The 17,062-nt window shown below is 48.9% G+C and overlaps 1 protein-coding gene across 3 annotated transcripts in view; it reads right to left on the reverse strand.

Annotated features, from left to right (window-relative positions):
• Positions 1-17,062, reverse strand: part of OSBPL10 (oxysterol binding protein like 10) — a 300,684-nt gene that overhangs the window by 173,882 nt on the left and 109,740 nt on the right. For all 3 annotated transcript variants that reach the window (XM_051858914.2, XM_008266099.4, XM_002716244.5), the window contains exon 3: positions 16,925-17,004. In XM_051858914.2, the coding sequence (XP_051714874.2) occupies positions 16,925-17,004 (80 nt within the window). The remainder of the gene's footprint in view (positions 1-16,924; positions 17,005-17,062) is intronic.

Below are 17,062 nucleotides of genomic sequence, written 5' to 3' on the forward strand. Positions count from 1 at the left end.
CTCATATCAAACAAAATAGACTTTAACACAAAAAAAAGCTAAAAGAGACATAGAATGGCATTATGTAATGATTAAGGGATCAATTCAACAAGATGTGACTATAATTAATATATGTGTACCCAAGGCCAGGGTGCCTGGCTTTTTAAATGAATGTTAATGGATATAAAGGGAGACAGACTCCAATACAACAGTAATACAGGACTTCAACACCCCACTTTCATCAATGGCCAGATCAATTAGAAAATCAACAAAGAAACAGCAGAGCTAATCCACACTATGGACCAAACAGACCTGCTATCCACAGAACCTTTCATCCCACTGTGGCAGAATACACATCTCATCAGTCCATGGAACTTGACCACATGCTGGGCCATAAAGCAAGCCTCAGCAAATTCAAAAAAAGCTAAATCATACCAAGCATCTTCTCTGACCACAATGGAATGAAGCTGGAAATCAACAACTCAAGAATCTCTAGGCTGGTGCTGTGGCTCACTAGGCTAATCCTCCGCCTTGCGGCACCAGCACACCGGGTTCTAGTCCCAGTTGGGGCGCCAGATTCTGTCCCAGTTGCTCCTCTTCCAGTCCAGCTCTCTTCTGTGGCCCGGGAGGGCAGTGGAGGATGGCCCAAGTGCTTGGGCCCCTGTACCGCACGGGAGACCAGGAAGAAGCACCTGGCTCCTGGCTTCAGATCAGCGTAGCTCTGGCCATAGCAGCCATTTGGGGGGTGAACCAACGGAAGGAAGACCTTTCTCTCTCTTACTGTCTAACTCTGTGCAAAAATAAAAAATAAAAAAAGGACTCTCTAGACCACATGCAAACACATGGAGACTGAACCACATGCTCCTGAATGAACAGTGGGTCTTAGAAGAAATCAGACAAGAAATAAAAAAAAAAAAAATTCCTGGAAATAAATGAAGTAATACATCATATCAAAATTTATGGAACATAGCAAAACCAGTGTTAAGAGTGAAGTTTATAGTAACTGGTGCCTACATCAAGATACTGGAAAGGTACCAAAAAAAATGAGGTTTCAGTGCAACTCAAGGGCCTAGAGAAACAAAACAAACCCAAAATTAGTAGGATGAAATATATAATTAAAATTGGGAAACAAAATTGAAACCAAAATATACAAAAGATCAGTAAAATGAAGAGCTGGTTTTTTGAAAAAATAGATATACCATTGGCACAACAACAACAACAACAAAAAAAAAAAAAAAAAACAAGAGAAGACTTAGATCAATAAAGTCAAAGATGAAAAAGGAGTCAGAAGAATAGATACCACAGAAATAAGAATCATCAGAAATTACTACAAACAGCTATAGGCCAACAAATTAGAAAATCTAGATGAAATGAGTAGATTCTTGGACCCATACAACCTACCTAAATTGAGCTGTGACAACCCAGAAAACCTAAACAGACCAATAACCAAGACGGAGATGGAATCACCAGTAAAGACCCTCTGAACAAAGCAAAGCCCAGGGCTGGATGGCTTCACTGCAGAATTCTATCAGACTTTAAGAAAAACCAACTCCAATTCTTCTCAAACTGTTCAAAACAACTGGAAGGGAGGCAATCCTCCCAAACTCCTTCTCTGAAGCCAGCATCACCTTAATTCCAAAACCAGAAAAAGATACAGAGAAAGAGAACTATAGACCAATGTACCTGATGAACAGACGCAAAAATCCTCAGAAAATATTAGCTAATCAAATCCAACAACACATCAGAAAGATCATTCACCTGGACCAAGTGGGATTTATCCTTGGTATGCAGGAATGTTTCTACATTAGCAAATGAATGTGATACATCACATCAACAAACTGAAGAACAAAAACCATATGATTGGCCGGCGCCGCAGCTCACTAGGCTAATCCTCCGCCTAGCGGCGCCGGCACACCGGGTTCTAGTCCCGGTCGGGGCGCCGGATTCTGTCCCGGTTGCCCCTCTTCCAGGCCAGCCCTCTGCTGTGGCCAGGGAGTGCAGTGGAGGATGGCCCAGGTGCTTGGGCCCTGCACCCCATGGGAGACCAGGAAAAGCACCTGGCTCCTGGCTCCTGCCATCGGCTCAGCGCGGTGCGCCGGCCGCAGCGCGCCGGCCGCGGCGGCCATTGGAGGGTGAACCAACGGCAAAGGAAGACCTTTCTCTCTGTCTCTCTCTCTCTCACTGTCCACTCTGCCTGTCAAAAAAACAAAAAAAAAAAAAAAAAAAACCATATGATTGTCTCAACAGATGCAGAGAAAGCATTTGATAAAATACAACACCCTTTCATGATGAAAACTAAGCAAATTAGATATAGAAGGAACATTCCTCAACACAATCAAGGTCATCTATGACAGACCCATAGCCAGCAGCCTATTGAATGGGGAAAAGTTTCAAGCATCCCCACTAAGATCTAGAACCAGACGAGGATGCCCACTCTCACCACTGCTATTCAATAGAGTTCTGAAAGTTTTATCCAGAACCATCAGAAATCAAACTGATACAAACTGAAAGAGGAAGTCAAACTATCCCTATTTGCAGATGACATGATCCTATATATAGGGGATCCAAAGACTCCACTCAGACTACTGGAATTCATAACAATGTTTGGTAAAGCTGTAAGATAAAAAATGAACACACAAAAATCAGACAATGCCATGTCTGAGAAATAATTTCTAAAAAATCAGTCCCATTCGGGGTCAGCGCTGTGGTGCAGTGGGTTAAAGCCCTGGCCTGAAGCGCTGGCATCCCATATGGGCACCAGTTCTAGTCCTGCCTGCTCCACTTCTGATCCAGGTCTCTGCTATGGCTTAGGAAAGCAGTAGAAGATGGCTCAAATCCTTGGGCCCCTGCACCCACGTGTGAGACCCAGAAAAAGCTCCTGGCTTCGGATTGGCACAGCTCCAGCCATTGCAGCCAATTGGGGAGTGAACCATCAGATGGAAGACTTCTCTCTCTCTCTCCTCTCCTGTGTAACTTTGACCTTCGAATAAATAAATAAATCTTAGAAAAAATCAGTCCCATTCATGACAACTACAAAAGCATTTAAATACCTCAGAATAAATTTAACCAAGGTTAAAGATCTCTACTATGGAAAATTACAAAACATTAAAGAAAGAGGGGCCAGTGCTATTAAGCAGCACATAAAGCTGTCGCTTGCAGTGCCAACATCCCATATGGGCACCAGTTCAAGAACTGGATGCTCTACTTCTGATCCAGCTCTCTGCTGTGGCCTGGGAAAGCAGTGGAAAATGGCCCTTGTTCTTGGGCCCCTGCACCCACATGGGAGACACGGAAGAAACTCCTGGCTCCTGCGTTCAGATTGGCTCAGCTCTGGCCGTTGTGGCCATTTGGGGAGTGAACCAGTGGAAGGAAGCTTGCTCACTCTCTCTGGGCCTCTGCCTCTCTAACTCTGCTTTTCAAAATAAATCTCTTTTAAGAAGTTAAAGAAATAGAATATGACAAAAAATAGAAAAATCTTTCATATTCACAGATTGGAATAATATAGTCAAAATATCTATACTACCAAAAGCAATTTACAGATTCAGTGCAATCCCAATCAAAATACCAAAGACATTATTCTCAGATCTAGAAGAAACAATGCTGAAATTCATATGGAAACACCAAAGACTTCAAAGAGCTAAACCAATCTTAAAAAACAAATACAAAGCTAGAGACATCACAATACCAGATTTCAAGACATACTACAGGGCAGTTATAATCAAAACAACCTGGTACTGGCACAAAAACAGATGTGTAGACCAATGGAACAGAAAAGAAACTCCAGAAATCAATCCACAAAGGAGCTGAAGTCTATCCCTGAAGAAAGGACAGTCTCTTCAACCAATGGTGCTGGGAAAATTTGATCCCTGTGTGAAGTATGAAATAAGACCCTTAACTTACACTTACACAAAAATCAACTCAAAATGGAACAAGGCTCTAGATCTATGACCTGATACTATCAAATTACTAGAGATCATTGAGGAAACTCTACAAGACATTGGCATAGGCAAAGTCTTCTTGGTAAAGACCCCAACAGCACAGGCAATCAAAGCCCAAATTAACAAATGAGATTACATCAAGGTGAGAAGCTTCTGCACGGCCAAAGAAACACTCAGCAAAATGAAGAGGCAACTGACAGAATGGGAGAAAATATTTGCCAAGTACACAACGGATAAAGGATTAATATCCAGAATCTATCAAGAGGTCAAGAAACTTAACAACAAACAATCCAGTTAACAATTGGGTAAAGAACTTTAATAGGCATTTTTCAAAAGAGGAAATTCAAATGGACAGCAGATACACACACAAAAAAAAAATGCTCAGGATCACTAGCTCAGGGAATTGCAAGTCAAAACCATAATGAGGTTTCACCTCACCCCTGTTAGAATGGCTTTCACACAGAACTCAACAAACAGTAAATGCTGGCAAGGTTGTGGGGAAAGATACACCCTAATCCACTGTTGATGGAAATGGAAACTGGTACAGTCACTGTGGAAGACAGTATGGAGATAACCCAGAACGCCGAAAATAGATATCTTATGACCCAGCAATCCCATTCATGGGAATTCACCCAAAACAAATGAAATCAGCAAATGAAAAAGTTATTTGTACCCCCATGTTCACTGCAGAACAATTCTCAATAGCTAAGATAGGGAATCAACCCAGATGTCATCAACTTACGACTAGATGAAGAAATTGTGGTATATAATATGGAATACTACTCAGCCATAAGAATGAAATCCTGTCTTTTGCGTCAAAATGGATGCAACTAGAATTCATTATACTTAGTGAAATAGGCCAGTCCAAAAAGACAAATGCCATATGTTTTCCCAGATCTGTGGTAACCAGTAAGAGTACAAAAAATGTAGGAGCAAAATTGACATTTTGAGATTGGATGACTGTTTACGGCTCTTGTCTCTACTGTTGAGTAACAGTGTTTTCTTACTATTTGTTGAATTCTTTAATTAGTGTAGGGTTAATTAAAGGAAGGAATTGGAAAAGAAGGAGGGAAGGTGGGAGTGTGGGCGGGAGGAAGGGTAGGGTGGGAAATATCACCGTCCTCCTCAATCTGTATATTTGATATACACAGAATTTGTTCATTTTAGAAAGATTTTTTTTTTAATTTTAAAAAATGTAAAATGTGAGCCGGCGCCGCGGCTCAATAGGCTAATCCTCCGCCTAGCGGCACCGGCACACCAGGTTCTAGTCCCGGTCGGGGTGCCGGATTCTGTCCCGGTTGCCCCTCTTCCAGGCCAGCTCTCTGCTATGGCCCGGGAGTGCAGTGGAGGATGGCCCAGGTGCTTGGGCCCTGCACCCCATGGGAGACCAGGATAAGCACCTGGCTCCTGCCTTCAGATCAGCACAGTGTGCTGGCCATAGTGCACTAACCACGGCGGCCATTGGAGGGTGAACCAACGGTAAAAGGAAGACCTTTCTCTCTGTCTCTCACTGTCCACTCTGCCTGTCAAAAAAAAAAATGTGAAATGTTTTTTAATGTTCTCTTGTGGGAAGCCTGAGTGGCAATCACACCCGCTGCCCCCTGGGGATGGCACAGCCCCACTCATGGCACCGGGGCGGAAGCTAACCCTGCTAATCAGCCAAGCACCAAGCAACCTGAGGGCTCAGTCAAGGGACGGCCACTTGACCGCCATTCATCACCACTGAGTTCAAACAGAGGAGAGAAAATTAACACCTCCCTCAAAGACCATTAAACTTTAAACACTCCCAGTTATATCAAGTAAAAATCAATGCACAGGGACAAGAAGAGAAGGCTAATCTGAATTGGCAGGGATTCGGAATTATCAAGGATCTTCAAGGACACTTGGTCCTTTCAAGCGAAGAATATAATGGGAAGCAGGTTAATCAGTGACTGCCTGCTGGACAGAGTCTCCCTGCAGATAAAATGACCAACCTGACAGTGGCCCGAGAGCACACAGCACTCAGCCCAGCAGTCTCAATGCTACCTTTACAAAGGGCAGCTTTGTTTTATCTGGCCAATTTAAACCTTAACCATTTGAGCAACAACCTTAAATACATATAATTGATCAGTGCACATGGTAGAAATGTGAGATAGCATCAAAAGCTACACCTAAATACCTACTGGTGTTCAACCCGAAACCTGAGGTCTTCCCCCGTCGCCAGCCGCTGTGTGCCCTCCCACGGGCAGCAGGTGTGTATGGGGCTGTGCCTGGGGCTGCCCCTCTGACTTCCGGTTTTGTCAACTGGTTCACCAATAGTACGATTCTCCACCTGTTTAAGCCTTTTCATCAAGTTCAAGGTTGTTCAGATCGGTAAAATGTTTTCTCTTTTGGTCAGAGATTCAGTTGTCTACAAGAAATACCCCATTTCACAACCCATGCACTTCTAGCTATGTGCAGACTGGGATGAGCCATTTTGGGTGGGCAATCCCGAGGGGTCTCTCCGTGGGGTCCCCCCGGGGTGTTTCCGGACTAAGGACCTGACCAACATGGTCCTCCCCATCACACACGATTCAGCCCCTACATCCACAGAAATCACCTTCCGCTATGGTTCTGGCTCTGGACCCGGTCCTGTGCAATGCATAGCCTACGGCACTCATCCTCAGGCCCCCAGAGAGCAAGATCAGAGCCAGCCACAGGCACGACACGAGCAAGGCCAGCCACCTTACATCGGATGACACGGGAGCTTGCTGATGCCTGTGCAGTACACTTGTGTCGGCAGCCCCTCAAACCACCCCGGGCGAGAGCACCACACTTGGGTTTTAGCGGCGACCCTTGGCTGCTCCTCCTCAGTGATCCACCTGCAGGTGGGACCCAGCTCCACTACGGAGTTGGTCCTCTCCAGCCAGAGAGAGCTGGCTGAGCTGTCATAAATGGAACCGATTCTCATGGCATGCTTGGTGCCATTTGGTCCTAAAAACGACCCTGTAGGGTTGATGCCCCATCCACATAAGTAGCTACTAGGTGAGAAGCGGTCACTTGCTCATGCAGTAACTTGAGATTACAAAGCTAGCTAGTGACTTGTGTGTGGCCTGGGCACCGCCAGAAACCAGATCCTCTGATCCACCATACCTGACACTCCATGTGCTCCCCAAACTGTTGAGATCCCACAGAACGGAACACTCGCAAATTATGTACGAGAAAGGACCAGTATTCAGAATGCATCAAGAACTCGGGACTCAGTGAAAAATAGAAGTGACAAAGGACTCGGTAGACATTTCTCCCCAGGAGACACAGGAGTGGCCAGTGAGCAGGTGACAAGTTGCTCAACCTCAGTATTCACTAGGGAAATGCAAATTAAAGTCGTGTGCACCAATTTAAAGCCAGGAGCCAGGAACTTCCTCTGGGTCTTCCCACACAGGTGCAGGGGCTCAAGCACTTGGCCATCTTGTACTGTTTTCCCAGGCCATAGCAGAGTGCTGGATCGGAAGTGGAGCAGCCAGGACTCGAACCGACATCCATATGGGATGGCAGCACTGCAGACAGCAGCTTTACCCGCTACACCACAGCGCCGGCCCCCTCTCAGTTCTTTGCCGAGATGCTTGCCTGGCCTGTCAGGTGTATTCTTTCCATTAAACTTGGTTTGCATGCTTACTGCTTTAGAAAAAAAAATCTAATAAAGCACACAGTCCAAGAGGAGATGGAGGTACCCTTTGCAGAAACCATTAATGGACTGCGCTGTAGCACAGTGGGTTAAAGACCCCAGCCTGCAGCACTGGCATCCCACATGGGCACTGGTTCGAGTCCCAGCTGCTCCACATCTGATCCCACTTCCTGCTAATGCACCTGGGAAAGCAGCGGAGGATGGCCCAAGTGCTTGGGTCCCTGCACCCATGTGGGAGACCTAAATAAAGCTCCTGGCTTCAGCCTGGTGCAGCCCTGGTCATTGTGGCCATTTGGGGAGTGAACCAGCAGGTGGAAAATCTCTCTCTACATCTAACTCTGCCTTTCAAATAAAAGTAAGTCTTAAAAAAAAAAAAACATTTAATAACTGGAGCTTTATCAGCTCTGTCCCACAGAACTTCCTGTGATGATACAGATGGTCTAGATCTGTGCTGTCCAGTATGTAACCATTGGCCAAATGTGGCTACATGTGACCAAGCTCAATTTTAAATTTTAACTTCAAGGTTCCTGTGCATACAGCCTCCATTTGGACAGCCTGGCTTTGGAGCCCACATCTGTCCCTATATCTTGCTTCTGTTTTGTAGACAAGCTGAGCAGTTTGGAATCCTGCCCCACCTGCTGGTCCCCAAGGGTTACGTGCACTCAAAATGCCTGTGTGGGAGTCCCAGCCCCAAGGTGAAGTCTTAGGAGCCAGGGCCTTGGAGAGATCATCAGGGCTCTTATTATGAAAGGGCCTTGCAAAGCTCTCTTCCCTTTGCAGCGGGTAGGGGCGTGGTGAGAAGGCTCTGGCCAGGGAGAAAGCAGCATCTGTTGTCTGTAAGTCACTCAGTGTGTGGTACTGTGTTCCAGCAGCCCAGATGCCCCACGCTATCCTCCTCCCATTCCCTCTGAGCACCTTCATGACTGTGTCCCCCGTGTTGCTTCCCCCCAGGAGAGAGGGATTCGACGTCTGTCAGATTGCAGCAAGATGGTCGGGATTACCAGCAATACCCTCTAGAAGGAAGTGGGTCTTGTTCAGAAAACCGGACATCAACCTGCATTTCCTCCTTATGGTGGAGCAGCCCTGATCTGAGAATCTAAAATGCAGAATGCATCTAAATCCACAGTGTCTGTGTGCCAGTGTGACGCCACAATCGTAAAACTCCACGCCCGACTTCACGTGAGGGGTGGCAGTCAGAACACAGAACTGACAGCACCAAGACTACCTTCAGGCCCTGTGGACCCAGTGCGCAGGGAACTAAGAACTCTGTTCAGACGTGGGTCCCACCCTCGAGATATCTCCATTGTTACATGCAAATATTGCAAAAATCCCAAAAATCAAAAATTTGAAACACTTCCGGTCTCAAGCAACTTGGAAAAGAGCTACTCAACCTGTATCAGCACAAACACTGGCGTGTGTTTCTGTGCAAGTCGCGGGGTGAGGCAGGGCCAGGACGCTGGGCTGGAGGACTCCTGACAGCCCTCGAAAACCACGTGGTCAGTCTGCAGCTGTCATGGGTTAGACCCAGCAGGCAGGTGCTTCCTATTTTTTTAAAAAGATTCATCAGGGCCGGTGCTGTGGCGCAGCAGGTTAACGCCCTGGCCTGAAGCACTGGCATCCCATATAGGTGCCAGTTCTAGTCCTGGCTGTTCCACTTCTGATCCAGCTCTCTGCTGTGGCCTGGGAAGGTGGTAGAGGATGGCCCAAGTGCTTGGGCCCCTCACCCACGTGGGAGACCCGGAAGAAGCTCCTGGCTTCAGATCAGCACAGCTCCAGCCATTGCGGCCAATTGGAGAGTGAACCATTGGATGGAGGACCTCTCTCTCTCTCTCTCTCTCTCTCTCTCTCTGCCTCTTCTCTTTCTGTGTAACTCTCTCAGATATATAAAAATAAATTTTTTAAAAAAGATTTATCCATTCATTTAAAAGGCAGAGTCACAGGGAGGCAGAAGCAGAGACAGAAAGAGAGAGAGATCTTCCATCCACTGGTTCACTCCCCGAATGGCCGCAACAGCCAGAGCTGCGCAATCTGAAGCCAGGAGCTCCCCCTGAGTCTCCCAGACAGTGCAGGGACCCAGGCACCCAGGCCGTCCTCCACTGCCCCCCCCCACCCCCGGGCCACAGCAGAGAGCTGGATCAGAAGAGGAGCATCTAGGTCCTGAACTGGCATCCCCATGGGATACCAGCACCTCAGGCAGCAGCCACCCCACCTTTTTTTTAGGTGCCTCCTACCCCAGATGCCGAAGCACCTCGCCAAAGCCTGCTGGCTCACCACCAGGACTGCACAAAATCAGGGGAGTGGTCATCTCTCACCAGCAGAAACCCACGTTGCCGGGAGAACCAGTTACACCACCAGAGCTTCAAACCTCCCTACATTCTGCTGCGGATGGAACACTGAGTTCCCCACCGCTCACTGCCTCCCACCCCAGCAGACAAACCTTTCCATTTCCCAATGCAGTCTGCACAGCCCCTACAGCTCCCCCGATCAAGACTAAATGTCCCCACACGGGAGTGCCTGCACCTCGCAACTCAGCTGCCAGGGCCAGGGTCCTCAGTTGGGTCTCTCAACCCATCCACTCCTGTGCATTCAACCGAGCTAAGACCGATGGGACCCTGAGGACAGAAGGCACCCTCAGAGCAGACGTGCAGCCCACCGAGGCCACTGGTTCTCCAGGGCACCGCTTCCTCACTCTCTGGTACGCCATCACAGTCTGGAGGAGTGGCAACACGGGAGGTGTCCCAGGTGCCAGGGTGAAAGTGGGGGGGGAGGGGTGAATCAGGGACTGGCTCGGGGTGACAGCTGCCCTGGGAGCTGTATAAACATGGACAGGTTCTCTCGGGCAAGGAGGAAGGAGCCACCACACCACCTACTCATAGCGTGCATGTCTGAGACCACAGAGCCTCACGTGAATTAATATGCACCCAGCATGCGAAAGGGGTGGGAGAAAGAAAACAATTTGTGATTCGGGCATCTTACAGGATGAATATTTATATTTGCACTCCCCAGATCTCAGCAGCTTTCACCACTCATTCAAGACCTCCTAAGCCTCAGAGTGAATTTAAAGTCATGCATTAGACAATCATACTCCCCCCCCCCGTGACCAAATCTGCATAAGACGTTATCTTACAGTTTGCATTTTAATTTAGAATTACCTAGCAAGCTCAATAAGCTAACCACACACAGCCTGACGTAACCATCCCGTCTTCAAGCTCTTTTACACAGATGGTTTCCAAGGACTATGCGTGGCCATCTCCATCTTCCCTGAGCACAAGGTCAAGTTGCAGAGACAGGAAACCAGCTCACTCAGGAGAGAAAAGACCAAGACAGTCAGGGCACAGGCAGAGAGAGAGGTCTTCCATCTGCTGGTTCACTCCCTAAGTGGCTGCAACAGCCAGAGCCGCACAAGCTGAAGCCAGGAGCTTCCCCTGGGTCTCCCACACGGTGCAGGGACCCAGGCACCCAGGGCATCCTCCAGCGCCCTCCCAGGCCACGGCAGAGAGCTGGATCAGAAGATCCATAAACCCAAATACAGTAAGTATTGTCAACTATTCCAAATACCCCAAATATCAACATTCCCTTCCTCAATTTGTCCACAGAAGGGGGAAAAAGTGCTGCACTCGCTGAGTTGTTGGAGAGGAAAAATACCAGTTCAGACACCACTGCTTCCTCCACACCCCACCTGCATCTAACCACACTAGGGTGCTGGGGTGCCTGGTCCACGTTCCGGCTCCGCCCCCGAATGCAGACCCTGGGAGCCAGCAGGTGATGGCTCAGGTGACTGTCCCCTGCCACCCACGTGGGAGACCTGGACTGGAGGCGGGGGGTGGGGAGAGTTAGGGGGGTGGGGGGTGGAGAAGTGGGGGTGGAGGGGGAGGGGAAATTTATTTATTCTGAAAGGCCTGCTGTGGGGAGGAACTCAAACACAGTACACGTAAGTTGGAGGCAGTAATTACGACTTCTGCCAGCAGGTCAGCCTCCCTCCCACCCCGGTGCTTATCAAGTTCCCAGAACTGTCACCCCAGTGCGAGGAGGGGCAGCGGCCCCTGGATGACAGGAAGGCCCCCACTCCTGCACTGCACACCTCCAAAGCCACACGCAGGTCAACTCTCGCGAGGCCAGCCCTCGGGCTCGCTCTCAGCACTGCGCCACGCGACTCGAGTGTTAGCAGCATTTAAGGGCACGATGCTCTGTGGGTGGCTTCAGAGGAAGCTGGCTTACGCTCTTGAGCAGGGCAAGCCCATCCCTGCCGACTCCACCCCAATAACCTGAGTGATGTGAAGATGACCCTGTGTTCGGCCGTCTTACCCTGGAAGGGACCCCTGACCCAAAGAAGGAAACATCGGCCAGCCCCTCTGACTTGTGCCAGGCAAGAGCTCCAAGTTGGAGTCTTAGTTTGACCAGCTGTTGGTGGGTGCATCTCAGGTGTACACCACAGGGGGCCAGACCAGAGCGCCACACTGACCCACTTCAAGGGTCAGTACACCTCTGAGGAAGCCGGGCATTGATGCAGTCACCCCCCTCTGATTTCTGCAAGGAAGGAGATCAAGAACAAAAGGTATCACATAACCAACTAAGTGAGTTACGATTTAAAAGACAGAGTCAACATTGGTAACAACGGCACAGACGCAATCAGCATCATTTTGGAAGTGAAAAACGTTTGACATGAAGGGCTGTGTAATTTCAACCACAGAACATTCTAGAAAAACCAAGACTGACAGTTGTGGGTGTGGGGGCAGGGAGGGACAGAGGGTGGGGGCTGACCATAAGGAAGTCCTGAGGGAACATTCTGGTGACATGACCTTATACATGTGCCCAAACTCCTCGAACTTAAAAGGAGTCAATTTTATTGTTTGCAAATTATAGCTCACCAAGCCTGAATGTTTTTTTAAAAGGCAATTGTTCAGTCAATAAAAATCCTACCACCTGCAATGAAAAAAAGACTTCAACCTTTCAAAAGGAAAGCAATAGGGGAAAGCATCGTGGCACAGCAGGTTAAGCCACAGCCTGCAATGCCAGCATCCCACATAACCGCCAGTTCAAATCCCAGCTGTTCCACTTCCAACCCAGCTCCCTACTAATGCACCTGGGAAAGCAGTGGAAGATGGCCTGAATGCTTGGGCCCCTGCACCCATGGGGGAGGCTCAGATGCAGCTCCTGGTACCTGGCTTTGGCCTGGCCCAGCTCTTGCCATTGTAGCCATCTGGGGAGTGAATCAGTGAATGGAAGATCTCTTAGTCTGTCTCCTTTTGCCTGCCCTCGCTCCGCAACTCTGCCTTTCAAATAAACAGGTTTTTTTTTTAAAGCAAAGCAACACAATATCTGGACACAGAAGTCCCTTATACGGAATACAAGTGTCCTGGGGATCCCCTGCTGGCTTTCTCGTGTCACTGCTGGCCCGGGGGAAAGTCCCGTGAGGGAGAGATGGAGGCAGGTCTCGGGGTTTGCACTGCCAGACTGCGGGTCCTGAACACCTCCTGTAACTCTGGGGCTACAGGAATCCGGCTCTCCTGCACCTGTCACTCAAGTCAGTGTGAACGACAGCACCCACCCACCTGCCCAACGGTCGTTCCAGGGAGCATCAGCTTTAAATGAAGTCTTTAAAGGATGTAATCCCGGGCATCTGCAGCAGGTGTATTCTCTACAGCCTGCTGGAGAAGGGTCTACCCTGCCGAGGGAGGGAGGGAGGGAGGGAGGAGCGGGAAGAGACGGCTTAGCGTGCGTTCCCGTCACCGCATGTGCGGCAGCAACGCTGTGGCTAGCTGCCCATCAAGTCCATGTGCATTCTCAGCACAGCTTCATTTCACTGCTGACTCCCGTCTGCTCAAGCCTTGGGATTTATGTGCTCTGGCTGAATAACAAGGTCTGTTCACAACTTAAAAATTGCAATCCTCCCGTTGATCACGTCGGCTAAAACAGAAACGGGCAACTGTCATTACTCAAACTGGGCCTCCGAGGCGCCTGAGCTCTACCTTTATTTATTTTGGATCCAATATTGTTCATCGGTATTCTGGAAATTTGCTAGACAATGTATCGGGAGAGCAAGTTCTGAGAACCTCTGGATTCTTCCTTGTCAGTATCACCCTGCCTTCACTTTCCTTCTTGACAGTGAGTTAGCAAGATACATTTAAACTTGGTTCCCCTACCTCAATTCTGCTCCCCTCAGAATTCCAGAAGAACCAAGGATTTAAGCATAATTAAAACAAACTCAGCAAGAAAAACAACAACGAGGGGCTGGCGCTGTGGCGCAGCGAGTTAACACCCTGGCATGAAGCGCTGGCATCCCATATGGGCACCTGTTCTAGTCCTGGCTGCTCCACTTCCAATCCAGCTCTCTGCTATGGCCTAGGAAAGCAGTAGAAGATGGCCCAAGTTCTTGGGCCCCTGTACCCATATGGGAGACCCCAAAGAAACTCCTGGCTCCTGGCTTCGGATCAGCACAGCTCTGGCTGTTGTAGCTATCTGGGGTGTGAACCAGCGGATCGAAGACCGACCTCCCTCTCAGCCTTGCCTTCTCTGTGTATAACTCTGACTTCCAAATAAATAAATCTTTTAAAAATTAAATTTAAAAGTCTCACAAAAAAAACTATAAATCAAGAAAAAATAAATTCAATAGAAAAATTAGATATAAACTGGCAGCTTCCATACATGTAAGTAGCTGATAAACATTTGAAAATATCCTCATCCCCAGTCAAAATTTAAGAAATGAAAATGAACGCGATGGAGTACCCACTTTTGATCCCGGATGGTATGAAAAGCTGAATGGTAACAACGTCCACAGTTGAGGAGAGGGGAAGGTGACCCTTACACACAGAATGGGCAGGACTACCAATTAGGGCAGCTCGTTCTTGGAGGATAATTTAGCAACATACATGGAGATGCAGAAGACACACCCTCTGAGCCGGCAGTTCTACTGGTTTACGTTCGTGCTACCGCTGGACACCTAGAGGCACAGAAATACACACCCGCCAAGCTTTATTTTACACCACAGCAAGGAAGCAACCCTCAGTGTTAAATAGGAGACTTAAACTAAGCTCTGACATCCATTCCTTAGAACACCATCCAGCCTCCCTAGAAGAGCGAAGTGCACCATGTGTCTATGGAGAGGCTTCCAGAACATAGCAAGTGAGAGGGGATAGTAGGCATCCTGGGATCCTATTGGTCTTTAAAAAAAAAAATACAGAGACAGGTTCATATGTCCACACCCCAGTACAGGCCGGCACCCCTACACGGGCTACAACAACACGAAGTCCAGGGCCATTCTCTATTGAACATCGATGATAACTTTCAACTTCTCCTGTGTTTTTATAAACAGTTGAAACATAAAAGGAAAAAAAAATCAGTTGAGTTTTTTTATAAAATGCCAATGAAATGTGCAGAATTCCTACGGAAGCTCCTAGAAAATACCGAAGGTCAGAGGAAAAATGCTTTAGAATCAAGCCGCTCCCTAGGGTTCCTGGACTCAGCCTGGGCCAAGAGGGACAGTACAGGTGACCATCACTGCCACCAGATTGTCAAGGAAAACAGGGTCTCTAAAAATTGTTATTAGGGGCCGGCGTAGTGGGTAAAGCCGCCACCCACAGCACCAGCATCCCACAAGGGCGCCGATTAGAGTCCCGGCTGCTCTACTTCCAATCCTATCCAGCTCTCTGCTGTGGCCTGGGAAAGCAGAAGATGGCCCGAGTCCTTGGGCCCCTGTGCTCACGTACGTGGGAGACCCAGAGGAAGCTCCTGGCTTTGGATCGGTGCAGCTCCGGCCATTGTGGCCAATTGGGGAGTGAACCAGCGGATGGAAGACGCCTCTTTACTCCCCACTGCCTCTCCCTCCCTCTCTCCCTCCCTCCCTCCTTGCCTCTCCTTGTCTCTCCCTCCCTCTCCTTTCTGTATAACTCTTTCAAATAAATCTTTTAAAAATTGTTACTAACATATAGAGAACAGACTTCACGTATCGCATAGACAATTCTAAGGGGTGTCTCTTTAAGACAGACATCACTGTTGGGGCAGGAGTGTGGTGAGGCACTGCCTGTGATGCCACTGGGCGTGCCTGCATCCCCCATCAGGGCGCCTGCGCCGAGTCCCAGCTCCACGTCCGACTCCCGTTTCCTGCGATGCACACCCTCAGAGGCCGCAGTGACGGCCCAAGCACTCGCATCCCTGCAGCACACACAGACCTTGACCGGGTCCAGACTCCCGACTTCAGCCTGGTCTGGCCCTGGCTGTCGTGGGTGTTTGCAGAGTGGACAGAGGGTGTCTGTCTCTGACTTTCCAATACATGAAAACAAAGGAAATTTTTAAAATCCTTGCGAAGAAACCACTTCAGGTCGTACTTAGAGGCAGAACAGCCAGGTGTAAGACAGACAGACCTTGGCCGGCGCCGCGGCTCACTAGGCTAATCCTCTGCCTGCGGCGCCGGCACCCCGGGTTCTAGTCCCAGTTGGGGCGCCGGATTCTGTCCCGGTTGCCCCTCTTCCAGTCCAGCTCTCTGCTGTGGCCCGGGAGGGCAGTGGAGGATGGCCCAAGTGCTTGGGCCCCTGCACAGGCATGGGAGACCAGGAAGAAGCTCCTGGCTTCAGATTGGCACAGCGCCGGCCATAGCGGCCATTTGTGGGGTGAACCAATGGAAGGAAGATCTTTCTCTCTCTCTCACTGTCTAACTCTGCCTGTCAAAAAAAAGACAGACCTTGATTGCACAGGGGCCTGGGACAGGATAGCATAGTCAGGAGCCAGGACGCATGGAAAGTTCGGCTCTTCCTACCAGATGCACAGAACACAGAAAGACACTGTACGCGGTACAGTAACGCAATCTGAACTAGCGACACAAAGGGGGCAGCCCTGTGAACACTAACTTTAACAAGTGTCTAACGCCCTAGATAAATGCACTTGTAATTTCTCCCCATCATTTTAATGGCTGGGAATCCTGCACGAGAATCCCTATCAATGCCCGTCTCCTATGCTGATGCCAAGGTACCCAAGGTCATTTTCACGCACTTAGAACACGGAAGCTTCTTGCAGAGGATGTTACCCGCTAGGGGCCCCCGTGTTGTTCAAGGATCAGGGACTAAGACCAGCCACCAGCTCTACATCCAACCACGCTGAAACCACGCACTCACAGCCTCAACTGACCCTCGAAGGCAAAGGGTCTTTCCAGCATCGATTCCCAGGGTGTCCACATGTCTCTGCGCTCCGCCTCCAAGAAAACCCAGCCACTTTCCTCCTGGCTCTCGGCTTAAATGCTAAGTCCGCGTTCCATCACACTGGGTAACTCAGAAAAGAACCTGAGAAACACCTTCCCCCAGGGAAGTGGCAACCGGGCTGAAAGACAGCCACCCAGGCACCGGCTGCCTCCGTCCCGCCCACATTCACTTACCTTGGAGTTCGTCTCCATGTGGTATTTGGCACAAGCTCGAAGCTGAGTCACCCAGAACTGTTTCTCTTTTGCATCGGCAGCTAAAACAGAGAAAGAAACGCTTGCATAAGTTGTTCCAAAACATCCAACTCCTTTCTA

This window comes from Oryctolagus cuniculus, chromosome 4, assembly GCF_964237555.1.
Source record: "Oryctolagus cuniculus chromosome 4, mOryCun1.1, whole genome shotgun sequence".
Lineage (NCBI taxonomy): Eukaryota > Metazoa > Chordata > Mammalia > Lagomorpha > Leporidae > Oryctolagus > Oryctolagus cuniculus.